The sequence below is a fragment of the Budorcas taxicolor genome, chromosome 3 (genome assembly GCF_023091745.1).
Source record: "Budorcas taxicolor isolate Tak-1 chromosome 3, Takin1.1, whole genome shotgun sequence".
Lineage (NCBI taxonomy): Eukaryota > Metazoa > Chordata > Mammalia > Artiodactyla > Bovidae > Budorcas > Budorcas taxicolor.
This window is the reverse complement of record NC_068912.1, coordinates 6585406-6597814: the sequence shown is the minus strand read 5'-3', so window position 1 is coordinate 6597814 and position 12409 is coordinate 6585406. Positions and strand designations below refer to the sequence as shown.

Genomic DNA, 12409 nt, shown 5'->3' with positions numbered 1-12409 from the left:
TGGCTGTATCTCTTGTTTATAATCTCTAGTTAACACAAAGATGGTCTCAGAGGAAGACCAATGTTTTGAACAATGTATTTGCTTAAAAACTCAAATAGTGGTTGCCTCATAAAATGCCTACCACATTTTACTAACCAAATTCAGAAAATAATGAGTGGCCTCCCTGGATCAGAATTAAAACAACAAATGAGATCAATTAATCTCACTTGAAATTGGTTTTTCCACATCCATATTCTTTTTTCATCCAAATTTAGATGGCAATCCATTACCAAGTGGAGTCACATTCAATGATATCATATTTCTGCTTTATATTTCCCTAAGTAGAGTTTTTCTGTTGTTCTTACTGAGTTTCATAACAACCTACAAGTGTAGAGCTTAGTTGGGAATGCGAGCAGGAAGGGGACACTGGAAAAGGAAGACATTGGGGCAATAGATAATCTTCCAAAACAATGTGGGCAAAAGAGTAAGCAACCCTCCCTGGGGTTTTCCATCTCAGAATCTTTGAGCAAGCTGCTACAGGAAGATATGTGGGTTGCTGCAAAGTGCAGGGTGATTATGGATGAAATAACTCTCAGGATGATTCTCACAGCCTGATTGCATTGCTACTTGATGAACTGCTGATAAAATTCAGAGCGCACAAAGCGAGGCAGCGAATCCTTCTCCATCAGAGCATGGATTCTTTTCTGGGCCACATCAAAGCTACTTGGGGAAGGCTCCACCAAATTCTTCACTGTGATTTCCTTCGTGAAGTGATCAATATTCACCTGTGAGCCAGAAAACAGGATCACTGAGTCAGCCCAGGTTATGGGATTTGAGGAGGGGTAGGGAGAAAAGTGCTTCTCACATAACACATGAGGGGAAGCGAGGCATAGGAAATTAGAACAGCTTATCACTTCTATTTTATATACAGTAGGGTAAGGCAACTGGTGCTTCAACAAATGCATGACTCAGATTACAATCTAACCAGTATTAGGCACCCAGTGTTAGAAATAAACAACTGATTCAGGCAGACCTCATATAAGCTTCTCAATAACTCTAAAAAATGAGTCTTTCCTTTTCTAAGCAAAAGGCAGATAGATAGGGACTTCAAGATCACAGAGCTAATGAATGTATTTGAAGGCAGAGACTCAGAATTTGAATCTAGGTATCCTGATGCCTAATCCCATAGTCTTCCTACCACAGCATTTGGTTTCACCCCTAATGGGGAGAAAGAAGAGAGAGAAATTCTGATCAGGGATCCAAGACTTTGTGCATGTCTCTAGAAGAATAAGAAAACTTGTTTTTTTTTTCCTGAAACAAACAAAGACACAGTGGTTTTAACACAACATGCATAACAGTAGCAACTGACATTTATTGAGAGCTGAGAACTTTACTTTCACCAGCACTGTGCTGTGAACTCCTTGAAGCTTACAACTCTGAGAGGCAATACTGACATCCACATTTTACAACTGAGGAGCAGAAGAGTTAAAGTGATTTGCCCAAAATCATAAGGGGTAGATAGAAGATTCAAAAGCCCAGCAATGTTCCTTTTACCCGGGAGACTGGAGTGTTGGGAGGCATCATGGCTTATTTGGCCTGAATGCAGGGCCATTCTACACTGTGTCACTCCCAGAGACATCATTCATGTGAGGGTCCATGTGAATGGTCCCCTGGGCTTGTGCAATGTACAGCTTGCCTGGGCTTGCCTGAGTATGATTTGAGAGAAATCATTGTTTATCACGTTGTTATTCCAATGACTCTTGTACCTCAGTGTAAAGAAGAAAGAAACAAAACCCAAATCAACCAATGGTTCTGAACTGAAACATTAGGAAGTGTTTGGGTCTCTCCTGGGCTGCTAAAGTTTCTTGATACTGAGAAAAGCTATTTGTGCTCAAATAATTATGGAGTGTCTTTAGGTCAGAGTCAGGGACAAAGGCATGACTGGGGACAGCCAGGCCAGAACAGACAGAAGTGACTGTGATTGAAGGTCCAGGACGAAGTGAGTTGAGGCTATGACGTGCTTTCCACAGGTGAGAGCAACCTGTGTGTTTTATGCAGGAATGGTGGAAGACTTCACAGACTGCGCTAGAAATGGCCTCAAAGGTGAGGTAGTCAGATGTCTGTCTTCATAGGTGAAGACTCCAAGATCCAAAGAGGTCAATTTACATGCCTACAAACAGCTAGTGAGGAACAGTCTGTTATTCTTCCTGCCACACTAAAGCAGTGCTTCTTCCTTCTCTTAAATATATACTGAACTAGATGAGCAGCCAGACTTACTCAAAACAGTTGAAAAATTTTAAAACTAAAAATTATAAAATTTTGAACAATTATAAAGCTATCTATTAATCCTACTTTTTAAAGAATTGATATGTTTTTTAAAGAAGTGATACATATTTTAACCTCTCTAACACATAAATAGCAAATAACAGCTATTTTTTCTTACTATTTTTAAGTGCATGAGCTCCTCTAATGAATCATTTTGATATATACTCATCTGTACAATACTGAGCAAAGAAAAAAATTTTTATTAAGATATGGACATGACAATTTTTAGTATATAAATTATCTGTTTATCGAACTACACAGGGTAATTTCTCATTTTTAAATCTTACTTCCAATTTTTTATCACTGTATCTCTCCTTCAGTTCCTGATATTAGAGAACTGAAGTGAATATTCAGATAAAGAAAATTTAGATTACTATTTGCCTGGGTAAACTTGTTATACAGGTCATTCTGATACTCATCAAAATGAAATACTAGGCCTTCCCTGGTGGTACAGTGGATAAGAATCCGCCTGCTAATGCAGGAGACACAGGTTCAGTCCCTGGTATGGGAAGATTCTATATGCAGCGGAGCAGCTAAGACCACGCACCACAACAATGGAGCCTGTACTCTAGAGCCTGCAAAGCGCAACTACTGGGCCTGTGCGCTTCAGCTACTGAAGTCTGCGCCAAGAGTGAGTGCTCTACAAGAGAAGCTATCGCAATGCACTGCAAGGAAGAGTAGCCCCTGCTTGTCACAACTAGGGAAAGCCCACACACAGCAACGAAGACCCAGTGCAACCAAAAATAAATGGTAACAAATAAGTAAATAAATAAAAACATGTTTTTAAAAGTGAAATCATCAATTTTTGTCAAAATGCAAGCTAACTTTTAAAACAATAGCTACAATTTATTAAACATCCTCTAGGTATATACACACACACCACACACATACATGAAATTATTACAATAAAAGAGAATTGAGAATTAGAAAGCTTTAGTTAGAAACTTGCCCAAAGTCATACATCAAGAAAGGTCTGGAGTTGGTATACCTGCATCCATTCATCTCACAAACATTCACAGAGTGTTTATTATGTAACAGGAGTGGGATTTACATCCCTCTGATGCTCAAGTCAGAGACTGGAGGCCAAAGCTGTTTTAATTAGAGCCCAAAGGTCCTTATAATGAAGGCTATCATTTGTGTGTTCTAGTAACTCAGCAAGGGTTTTATTTATTTTGAAACTCCATTCTTACTTTCTCATATTTTCATGATACCCATGAGTGTTCTAGTAAGGAACTTTGAGAACAATGTTTTCCTAGAGCTCAGAGCAGCTAGCAATAGCCTGGATGGGTCTCCATTATTTGCATATGTTCAAATCCTAGACTTCTGTGAAGAGGAATGAAGGTGGTAAGAAGACAGGTTGGAAACGGGAAATCAGTCAGTCAGGAAATTGTGTCAAATTTAATACTAACAGTACATTAATGTCCTTGGTAACATCACACATAGAGATTCCATGCTGACAGAACAGGCCAGCTCAAATGGCATCAGAAGTAGGGGAAAGCCAATACATATGCATGGGGTGGGAGACTGAGGAGTAGAAGAGGGGATCTAGGGAGGATTCCAAAATAATTCCCACAGCAAGACTAAACCCAGGTGCATGCTAGGATTCTCACTTTTCCACCTTTACCTGTCGTACTCTATACTCTTTGCTCCTCACCTCCACCTCCTATGTGATGGAGGCGGCTCATGTGTTGGCATTAAGTATATAATCCAATTTGATTATTAGATTATAATAATCCATTCAGATAAAGTTGCCTTTTAAAAAGGATCAGTGATGAGTAATGCATTACCAAAAGAATAAATATCAAATGATAGAACCTCAAGAATCTAGTACACTTGTGAGAGAAAAAAGATATTAGGGTTTCCCTCTCTCAAATCATCTTAAGTTAATTACTGCCTGCCTAGAGGGTTTGCTCAGATCACCTCGGTACCTGACCCCAAATTTTGATGAAATGTTTGATGTCCAGATTGGATTTCAGTGTGCAATGTGAAATCAGGGACCTGACCAAAACATGATGAATGGGTCTTGCTGAGGCCATCCTGAATTCTACAAAAAATCTTTTCAATTCAGTTTCATAAACTGCCCTAAAGCCTCTTCAAAATCAACACACATCTTTAACAGTTACTTAATATTATATTGTCCTCCAACATCTGTAGCATGGTTACCATGTGATCATTTGGTTTTCATGAGTAGAAACCTTGTCCAGATCAGAGAGTAAATGAAAAAGCCCTAGGGGGAGACCAGGGGGTGGCGGAGCGTGGGATGGAAAAGAGAGAATTTTCACCAAAAAAAGAAAAGGAAGGAGGAAAGGGGGAAGGGGAAAAGGTGAAGTGATAGAAACATTCATCAGACATTAATTTGTTCAAATGCTGAGATATGTATTCTCACATCCACTGTTTAATTTCATCCTCACACCAATCCTGCAAAATAGTCATTATCCTCAGTTTCCCAAAGAAAGAAACTAAGTTCAGAGAGACTGAGTACTTCACCCAAGATCATACAACCTGTATTATCCTCATTTGTGATTACATGCTACTGAAGAGAGACCCATACTGCTTAAAAAGTGGTCTAAACAGACTTCAAGTTCACATCTGCTTGATTGTATTGCTTTCCCTTTGCATTCAGTAGGTGTTTAAGAAAGGTGGCCCACTTTCAAATAGGAATAACCTTTAGCTGCAAACTGTATTGCAGATGGAAATCCTTCCTGGGAAGTGGTTAAGCTGACCCCCATTGACCACTCTCACCCACCTTCCAATCAGGACCAACCTCTTTAGGAGCCTCTGCTTGGATGAATTCTTCATAAATTTTCTTTGCCGTCTCAGCCATCTTGACAGGGGACTTGATCTTCTTGTAATCTTCACAGGCCATCCAGAACTCAAGATTCTCCTCACTGAATTCAGACTTCAGGAAACTTTTGAAGCTGGCAAGTCCATCTGGCAAGGAAAAAGGTTCTTTGAGGAAATGTATTCTATCTGTCTATCATCTGTCTATCACTATATCCCATGTTGTAGCCTAGGTTTATTTATAACACATTTCTGTTATTTGTGTGATAACCTGACTAAAGTTAACTCATTTGTTAATCATTACAAACCTAAGAGGCAGAGGCTGCTATATCCTATTTTACAAATGAGGTCAGAGAGATCAAGTAACTTTCTATTAGTTAACCAGCTGGAAAGTGGCAGAGCTGGGATTCAAATACAGACAGTCTACATTTGGGTGATAAAGTTTTAACCATACATAGCATTGAGGGACACTATGAGCACTAATGCCATTCTGGATACTTATCAGTTACCAAAAAGAAAAAAATACACTTAAAACTTGATTTGGTAGTGTAAGTAATATTAATGTTTATTCTCATGTATCAACTACTTAGTTTTTTTCTTTCTAAAGTTGATTTTTGGAGCAAATATGATGTTCCAGGAATTATGGTAAGTAAAATAGACATGCTACCTGCCCCAGTGAAGATTCTGGGGAGGCAGAAAAAAAAATGATGAAACATACACAAAAAATGTATACACAATGAAAGACAGCAATATGAAAGACAGCAAGAGTAACAAAAAGGGTTCTAACCTGATTTTACATTTAAAGAAGGCCTATATGAGAAAGTGAGACAGGAGATCTGAAGGAGGAGTTATAGGGGCCTGACGAACGGGGCCCACAGGTAGAGCAGTTACTACACCCATCAGTGAAACATCAGTCTTTAACACATATTAAATTAAGTGTAAGTATGACTGTTGTGGTTCTGTTTTCAGAGTACTGTTGCTCATGTAGAATATGTTTCAGTTTGTAAATTCAGGTCTCCTGCATTGAGGGCAGATTCTTTACTGTCTGAGCCACCAGGGAAGCCCATATATACATATATACATATATACATATATATATATATATATATATATATGTATATATGTATATATGGGCTTCCCTGGTGGCTCAGACAGTATATATATATATATATATATATATATATAATGCAAGTATGTATATTAGAGATTCTTGGGTCTGATCGTTTTGTTTTCTTTTTCTTTCTTCTAACCTTGTTCTGCAGCTCTAAGCTCCAAAGTGGTAGATAAGTTGAAGGCAAGGTCAGGAATTAGGAAAGCAATGAAGAGGAACAAAGGAAAAATCATTTTATATCTTCAATGTTTTCCTCCTTTTAAAGCTGACATATAGATAGACAGTTAGATATATATATCTAGCTAGATAGAGAGATATAGATAGATAATTGATAGATAGATAGATAGACACTTTTTTAACCCCAATTCTAACAAATCTGTACGTACTGAGAGAATCCATGCATATTTATTATGTAAGATAAGTGGACTTCCAAAGGAAGGAGAGAAAATTTTAGTTCCCCACAGACTATATCAGATTTACAGGCATGCCTGGCCTGACGTTTGCCTCCCAGGCTGAAGGCTGGACTGACTGGAACCTCAAGGTCTACATTTTCTCTAACTTGTTCCTCATCAGAAGGCACCTCTACAATTCATTATTTTACTTGGAGAACATAGTCATGTACTGAATTCATTTCCTTTGACCTAATTTCTATTTCCATTCTTCTTGAATATTTCTCCCTACTTCTTTTTATAGATTCTAATTTTCATTCATTAGTCATTGCCCAGTACATCGATTTCAAACAATATGTACAAAATATCATGATTAAGCCAGAAATATAGCATTGTCATTTTTCAATTTTTCTTCTATACATTTTGTCTTTATATCCCTCACAGTTCCCAGCAATTGAACTCAATTTTAAAGAAACAGGATTGCTAAATTATAATTAACTTGGATTAGGGTAACTGACAATTCTGGATCCAAACAAGAAACTTTGCATTTTAATCCCTTCTCCCTGTACTTAATATAAAAACATTTTTTTAATGGAGCAACACCTAAAAATACATTGGGGAGTGATGGTAGGTATCAAGAACAGTTTTCTCTAATAACCGACCTAGAAGAATTGCTTTAAAACCACTTGATAATGTTCACCAGAATAAGAGCACATGCATTTTCCCTCACTCCTGCCCATATTTCCAGCACTATGTGATTTCATAAGCCTTTCAGGTATGACCTAAATCAAATCCCTTATAATTATACAGTGGAAGTGACAAATAGATTCAAGAGACCAGATCTGATACACAGAGTGCCTGAAAAACTATGGACGAAGGTTCATAACATTGTACAGGAGGCAGTGATCAAGATCATCTCTAAGAAAAAGAAATGCAAAAAGGCAAAATGGTTGTCCAAGGAGGCCTTACAAATAGCTGAGAAAAGACAAGATGGGAAAGGCAAAGAGAAAAGGAAAGATATACCCATCTGAATGCAGAGTTCCAAAGAATAGCAAGGAGAGATAAGAAAGCCTTTCTCAGTGATCTATGTAAAGAAAAGAGGAAAACAATAGAATGGGAAAGACGAGAGATATCCTCAAGAAAATTAGAGATACCAAGGGAACATTTCATGCAAAGATGGGAAAATAAAGGACAGAAAAGGTATGGACCTAACAGAATCAGAAGATATTGAGAAAAGGTGGCAAGAATACACAGAAAACCTCTACAAAAAAGATCTTCATGACCCAAATAACCATGATGGTGTGATAACTCACCTAGGGACAGACATCCTGGAATGTGAAGTCAAGTGGGCCTTAGGAAGCATCACTGTGAACAAAGCTAGCGGAGGTGCTGGATTCTAGTTGAGCTATTTCAAATCCTAAAAGATGATGCTGTGAAAGTGCTTCACTCAATATGCCAGCAAATTTGGAAAACTCAGCAGTGGCCACAGGACTGGAAAAGGTCAGTTTTCATTCCAATACCAAAGAAAGGCAGTGCCAAAGAATGCTCAAACTACCACACAATTGCACTCATCTCACACCCTAGCAAAGTAATGCTCAAAATTCTCCAAGCCAGGCTTCAACAGTACATGAACCATGAACTTCCAGATGTTCAGATTTAGAAAAAGGCAGAGGAACCAGTGATCCAATTGCCAACATCCATTGGATCATCAAAAATGCAAGAGTTTCAGAAATATATCTACTTCTGCTTCATTGACTACACTAAAGCCTTTCACCGCATGGATCACAACACACTGTGGAAAATTCTGAAAGCGATGGGAATATCAGACCACCTGACCTGCCTCTTGAGAAATCTGTATGCAGGTCAAGAAGCAACAGTTAGAACTGGACATGGAACAACAGACTGGTTCCAAATCAGAAAAGGAGTATGTCAAGGCTGTATATTGTCACTTTGCTTATTTAAATTATATGCAGAGCACATCATGAGAAATGTTGGGCTGGATGAAGCCCAAGCTGGAATCAAGATTGCCAAGAGAAATATCAATAACCTCAGATATGCAGATGACACCAACACTATGGCAGAAAGTGAAGAACTAAAGAGCCTCTTGATGAAAGAGAAAGAGGAGAGTGAAAAAGTGGGCTTAAAACTCAACATTCAAAAGCCTGTTCTATACATCTGTGTCTCTTTTGCTGTCTCGCATACAGAGTTATCGTTACCATCTTTCTAAATTCCATATATATGCATTAGTATACTGTATTGGTGTTTTTCTTTCGGGGTTCAGGATGGGGAACTCTTGTATGCCTGTGGCAGATTCATGTTGATGTATTGCAAAACCAATATAATATTGTAAAGTAATTAACCTCCAATTAAAATAAAAAGGAAAAGAAAAGAAAAGAAAAAAACCCTCAACGTTCAGAAAACTAGATCATGGCATCCGGTCACATCACTTCATGGCAAATAGATGGGGAAACAATGGAAATAGTGACAGACTTTATTTTGGGGGCTCCAAAATCACTGCAGATGGTGACTGCAGCCATGAAATTAAAAGACGCTTGCTCCTTGGAAGAAAAGTTATGACCAACATAGACACCATGTTAAAAAGCAGCGAGATTACTTTGCCAGCAAAGGTCCGTCTAGTCAAAGCTATGGTTTTTCCGGTAGTTGTGTATGGATGTGAGAGTTGGACTATAAAGAAAGCTGAGTGCCCAAGAATTGATGGTTTTGAACTGTGGTGTTGGAGAAGACTCTTGAAAGTCCCTTGGACTGCAAAGATATCCAGCCAGTCCATCCTAAAGGAAATCAGTCCTATTCACTGGAAAAACTGATGCTGAAGCTGAAACTCCAATACTTTGCCCACCTGATGCAAAGAACTAACTCATTGGAAAAGACCCTGATGCTGGGAAAGATTAAAGGCAGGACGAGGAGGGGACAACAGAGCAGGAGATGGTTGGATGGCATCACCAACTCGATGGACATGAGTTTGAGTTAGTGATGAACAGGGAAGCCTATTGTGCTGCAGTCTATGGGGTGGCAAAGAGTCACACACAACTGAGCGACTGAACTGAATGAACTGAACTGATATGTTATCATTTAGTGACACAGGAATCAATAGTACATGCTGAAAGAAAAAATAAAGACTGAGTTCTCTGTCATCCTTCAAGTTTTTATTGTTTCTTAAACAAAAGGTGTCAGTTAGTCTCTCAGAGAAGGCAATGGCACCCCACTCCAGTACTCTTGCCTGGAAAATCCCATGGATGGAGGAGCCTGGTGGGCTGCAGTCCATGGGGTCGCTGAGAGTTGGGCATGACTCAGTGACTTCACTTTCACTTTTCACTTTCATGTATTGGAGAAGGAAATGGCAACCCACTCCAGTCTTCTTGCCTGGAGAATCCCAGGGACAGCAGAGCCTGGTGGGCTGCCATCTATGGGGTCGCACAGAGTTGGACACGACTGAAGTGACTTAGCAGCAGCAGCAGCAGCAGCAAGTTAGTCTCTGCTGAAACGAAAAAATTCCCAGGCACTTTCTAGCTGCTAGGAAATAATGATAGGAAAGAAGTCTTATGAGCTCCCATACTGTCAGGTCTAAGACTGCAGAGGAAGCAATAACTTCACAGCACAAGTGTAGGGTAAGTTAGCTCTCATTAGACTTATGTCCCCACAACATAGTGATTCAGGCATTCTGAATCACCCTTTCCACATCTTTGAAAAAGGTAGAGCTAAAACTCTAGTCCTCCAAAACATTGTTATTTATGACCTGAGGATACATTCCAGGATGCTACAGCAATAACATTTACCACATTACCAAAACATCCTAGACAAGGAATGAGCTCAGAAAATAACTTTCCAGTGTATTGAATCCATTTCCTGGATTCACATAAGAGAAGTGATCACTTCCCCCACCCCGCCCCCGCAATGGGATTATTTGCTACTATAACTCTTTCTCCCAGGATTCTGTTGATTATCTGAGTTCAAGGTTGGAATTTCATTTATCTTTGCCCCTCTTTCAAAAGCATCCCACCTCTTAGTGTAAATCTGTGGATCTAATATTTAATAAAGGTTCAAATTGAATAAAATAAGACTCCCTGAGATAAAAATTTCCTCCTATGTCTCAAAACTGAAGAGCACAAACATTAAGGAAAAATAAATTTGCTGATTTTGCTATTACTGCAGTATTTTATTTCATGGGCAAGTTACCTAAACTCTCTCTGTCTCAGTTGCTTTTTCTGAAAAATACAAATTGTTTGCATATCTAAGTGCTAAAATTATTGAAATCATTAGATAACCTAGTATATGCAAAATGTATAGAACAGTGACTGGCACATGATGAATAATAAATGTAAGCTGTTGCTTTTTTATAACTATTGGTTTAAAGAAAGTTGTGACTACCAGTGAGTAAGATGATGATAAAGAACAGCCAGGCAAAAGAAGGGAGAAAATTGGAAATCAAAGAAGAGAAGTAGAGGAGAATGCAAAGACGGAAACAAAAAGAGGAGCCCAGATCCAGGCTATTCCATTCCCCATGCAAGAGTCCAAATCTCAAAGATGTTTCAAGAAAATGTTCTGACCTTTTGGAATTCCTGGGGCAAAGAGTTTCACATAAAAACTGGTGCACTGGGACAACCCAGAGGGATGATACGGGGAGGGAGGGGGAGGGGGATTCAGGATGGGGAACACGTGTATACCTGTGGTGGACTCATGATGATGTATGGCAAAACCAATACAATATTGTAAACTAATTAACCTCCAATTAAATTAAATTTTAAAAAATGAAAATGCTCAGTGGAAAAAAAAATTGTGTGGCTACTGGGTTATGTTTCATTCTTCCTCTGCTCTTAAAAATAGTCACATGGAAGAGTTTAATGTCACTGTCTCATTTTAAACTCCCACATGCAATCTGTTTTTGTATTTAAAAAGCAGTGTATCAGTTATGTGCCCCATGGACCTTCAAAAAGAAAACAGATGGTTCTGTATATAAAACTGAAGACAAAAACATAAGAAATTGGTGTTTTTTCAGAACAGAGTCAAATATACTGGGCAATTAAAAAAGATTTTGAATAGGTTATTAGGTATGACCTATTAGGTTTTAATAGGCTTAATATAATCGGTAAAAAAATAAATAATTATTCTGTATACAACACAGTATTGTAAATCAATTATATATCAATAAAGAATATTTTCTTAAAGAAAAAAGAAATAATCTTATGGAAAAGATTGAGTAGCAGCTTAACGGTCTTATTTTTTTAAAGGTTTGGTACCAATTGATTTCATTTTCACTCAAAAAAATTTTAGTAAAACATGGATTTAAGGAAGGCTTGAGGGACTGTATCAATGATGAGAATCAATATCCTATATTTGCACAAGTGAATGTCAAATGTTCCTCATAAGTCAACAAACGTGACACTCTCTGAGGTTAAATGACTTAATTTATCAAACAAACATGCAAGAAGGAATCATGATGTTTCTAGTGCATGTTTTTCAAATGTATCTTTCTTTATTACCTATTCTGAACCAATCATAGCTAATGTCAGAACCATAATAGTTCTGGTTATAGACCATTAGTTTTTGCAGATTCAAAGAATATCTCATAAGAACTGAGTTGCCAAAATTTGGCTTAGTTATTCACAATGCATGAAAGTTAGTGTGTGGGGAAATATGTCAAAAATTGTTTCTTTTAGGTTGATGTTGTTGGGGTAGAATTACTTGGGCACGCCTATCATTTCACTGGTCCTTCTTTAGAAATAGAGAGAAGCAGAGACAAAGGGGCAAGAGAGATAGTGTCATAGAAGCAGAGATCGACGGGAAAATGGAAAGACAGAAAGGAAGA

The 12409-nt window shown here is 38.2% G+C and overlaps 1 protein-coding gene across 1 annotated transcript in view; it reads right to left on the bottom strand.

The window, feature by feature from the left end:
- Positions 1 to 309: 309 nt before the first annotated feature.
- Positions 310 to 12409, bottom strand: part of RGS5 (regulator of G protein signaling 5) — a 52645-nt gene continuing 40545 nt past the window's right edge. The window contains exons 4-5 of the mRNA XM_052637648.1: positions 5069 to 5235; positions 310 to 764 (exon numbers count right to left, since the gene is read on the bottom strand). Of these exons, the coding sequence (XP_052493608.1) occupies positions 603 to 764; positions 5069 to 5235 (329 nt within the window). The 3' untranslated portion in view covers positions 310 to 602. The remainder of the gene's footprint in view (positions 765 to 5068; positions 5236 to 12409) is intronic.